The sequence below is a fragment of the Myotis davidii genome, unplaced genomic scaffold, assembly GCF_000327345.1.
Source record: "Myotis davidii unplaced genomic scaffold, ASM32734v1 scaffold3578, whole genome shotgun sequence".
Taxonomy (NCBI): domain Eukaryota; kingdom Metazoa; phylum Chordata; class Mammalia; order Chiroptera; family Vespertilionidae; genus Myotis; species Myotis davidii.
This window is the reverse complement of record NW_006289094.1, coordinates 330,882-333,628: the sequence shown is the minus strand read 5'-3', so window position 1 is coordinate 333,628 and position 2,747 is coordinate 330,882. Positions and strand designations below refer to the sequence as shown.

The window sequence follows — 2,747 nt, the reverse complement described above, 5'->3', positions numbered from 1 at the left end:
GGCCATGTCCCTGCGGCCCCGGCCCTCGAGGCGCTGCAGGGCTGACGGCGGCATCTCGTCGTACAGGCGGTAGGACAGGTTCCTCAGCACGCACACGGCGTTCTCCACGCTCTGTGCGAGCGGACTCTGGTCAGAACGGGCTGGCCCCTCCCGACTCCACCGGCCGCCCTCCCCACCGGCCACCCCTCACCTTGTCCTCGCACTTGCCCACGTCCAGGGCCTGGTTGATGTAGGTGACCAGGGCGTCCACCAGCCCATGGCACTCACGCATCTTCTGGCGAGTGGCCTGGGAGGCCGAGCTGAGGTTCCTGCGGGTGGAGGCGGATCAGAGACCCCCACAGGGATCCCGGGAGGAGCCCACCCCACGGAGACCTGAGCCCGAGGGCTAAAATCCTTAGTGCCCGCCCCCTTCTCGCCCTGCGCTGGGCTCCTCGGCACCTCCTGCCCCTGGTCCCTGGTCCCACTGTACCCCCCTCCCCTCCTGGAAACGTCCGGAGGAGGTTAGGAATGTCAGATCAGGTGCCTGATTTAATGAAACCTGAGCCTGTGGGCCCAGAGTCCACTGACATCACACCTGGCAGCCACAGCTGGCACCAGACCCACTGCGCCAGCACCTCTGTCTTTTAGTTTTTAAAAATAATTTTACTGATGTCAGAGAGGAAGGGAGAGGAAGAGAGAAACATCAATGATGAGAATCATGGATCTGCTGCCTCCTGCACGCCCCACACTGGGGATGGAGCCCGAAACCCAGGCATGTGCCCTGACCGGGAATCGACCCCTGACCTCCTGGTTCGTAGGTCAATGGTCAACCACTGAGCCACACTGGCTGCCTCAGCACCTGTGTCTTGCTTGGTTGACTGCTTCTCTGCCTCCTTGTTCAGCCCTCCCAGCACGTGCTCTCCCTGGCGTCCTGGCATCCTCTCCCACCCCACTCCTGGGTGCCCCTGGGAAGCCCCGCCCCGCGCCCCTGGGAAGCTCCGCCCCCGCACCTGGGAAGCTCCGCCCCCGCACCTGAGGAAGCCAGTGGCCTTGTAGAAGATCTCCGCCTCGGAGGCGTTCTGCTGGATGAGGGAAGGCCCCCCGGCCCCCGAGAGGGGGCTCAGCACCAGGTCTGTGAGCTGCTCCAGCGTGTCCCGGGCCAGGCGGTCCTTCAGGTGGTCGCTGGAGGACAGGTTCCACAGGATGCCTGGGCGGGGAGGCCGAGGCCTGGTCAGGGGCGCCCGCCACCCTCCGGCTCTCCCGGGGCGGGTGGGAGGAAGCGTGTAACCTCTCCCGGGGCTCCGCCTGGGCCCGGGTGGGGAGCCTCCCCGCGCGCCCCCTGGGGACAGCTGGCGTGTGGCCCGGGGACCTGGCCCTGGGCACTGGAGACCCGCCCCAGGGTAGCCACGGGACCAAGGGAAGAGGTGGGACAGGGCGGGCAGGCGGAGACGGGACCGGAGGACAGGCAGAGGGGTGGCGGCCCCGGCACCTGTGACGTTCTTGCGCAGCTCGTCGTCCTGCTCGCGCAGCGTCCGCAGCAGCTCGAAGATGCCGTTCTCCTCCACCAGCGCCAGCTTGTTGTCCGCGTTGTCGTAGATGAGGTTGCGCATGGCGCCCGTGGCGTGGCGCTGCACCTCCTGGTTGGCGTGGTTGAAGAGCTTCACCAGCCGGGGCACGGCCTGAAGACTGCGGGCCTGCAGGCACAGCACGCGCTATTAGCCCACGTGTGCACACTGTACAGGCGTGTGCACGGGTGTGCAGAGGCATACAAAGGTGTGCAGGCGTGTGCAGAGGTATGCAGGCATGTAAGAGGTGTGCAGGTGTGTACAGAGGTGTGTAGGTGTGTAACGTGTGCAGGTGTGTACAGAGGTATGCAGGCGTGTAAGAGGTGTGCAGAGGTGTGCAGGCATGTGCAGAGGTGTGCAGATGTGTACAGAGGTATGCAGGCATGTAAGAAGTGTGCAGGTGTGTACAGAGGTGTGTAGAGGTGTGCAGGGGGATGCAGAATGCAGGTATAGGCAGGTGTATGCAGGTGTGTACAGAGGTGTGCAGGTGTGTGCAGAGGTGTGCAGAGGTGTGCAGGTGTGCAGGAGGATACAGAATGCAGGTATAGGCAGGTGTGTGCAGGTGTGTAGAGGTGTGCTGACGAATGCAGGTGTATACAGGTGTGTGCAGGTGTATACAGGTGTGTGCAGAGGTGTGCAGTGTATGCAGACATATGCAAACCACTCCCTCCTGCTCCTCCTCTGCTGAGGAGACTCTGGCAAATGAAGCCAGCACAGTCCCCTGGGGTCAGGGAGGGTGGTGAGGGGCCAGAGGTCAGGGAGGGTGGGCATGAACCAGAGGTCAGGGAGGGTGGTGAGGGGCCAGAGGTCAGGGAGGGTGATCAGGGGCCAGAGGTCAGGGAGGGTGATCAGGGGCCAGAGGTCAGGGAGGGTGGTCATGAACCAGAGGTCAGGGAGGGTGGTCATGAACCAGAGGTCAGGGAGGGTAGTCAGGGGCCACAGGTCAGGGAGGGTGGTCAGAGGCCAGAGGTCGGGAGGTTGGGGTCACGGGTGTCGCAGGGCGGTCACCTGCTTCTTGGCCGCCGCGTCGCTGTAGCACTTGTGCTGGATGTAGGCTGCGCCCAGCACCTGCAGGTTGGGGTCTGAGGCCATGAGGTACTTCACTGCCGACGGCAAGTCAATGTCGTCGAAGCTGCAGAGACAAGGGTTCAGGGTCAGGCTGGGCTGGGGATGGGGCCGAGGCGGCCGCCCCCTCCCGGCCAG

General features: G+C 64.3%; 1 protein-coding gene across 1 annotated transcript in view; it reads right to left on the bottom strand.

The window, feature by feature from the left end:
• Positions 1-2,747, bottom strand: part of PKP3 (plakophilin 3) — a 25,859-nt gene that overhangs the window by 1,597 nt on the left and 21,515 nt on the right. The window contains exons 3-7 of the mRNA XM_015562390.1: positions 2,553-2,736; positions 1,469-1,673; positions 1,012-1,186; positions 191-308; positions 4-111 (exon numbers count right to left, since the gene is read on the bottom strand). Coding sequence (XP_015417876.1) covers positions 4-111; positions 191-308; positions 1,012-1,186; positions 1,469-1,673; positions 2,553-2,736 — 790 coding nt within the window. The remainder of the gene's footprint in view (positions 1-3; positions 112-190; positions 309-1,011; positions 1,187-1,468; positions 1,674-2,552; positions 2,737-2,747) is intronic.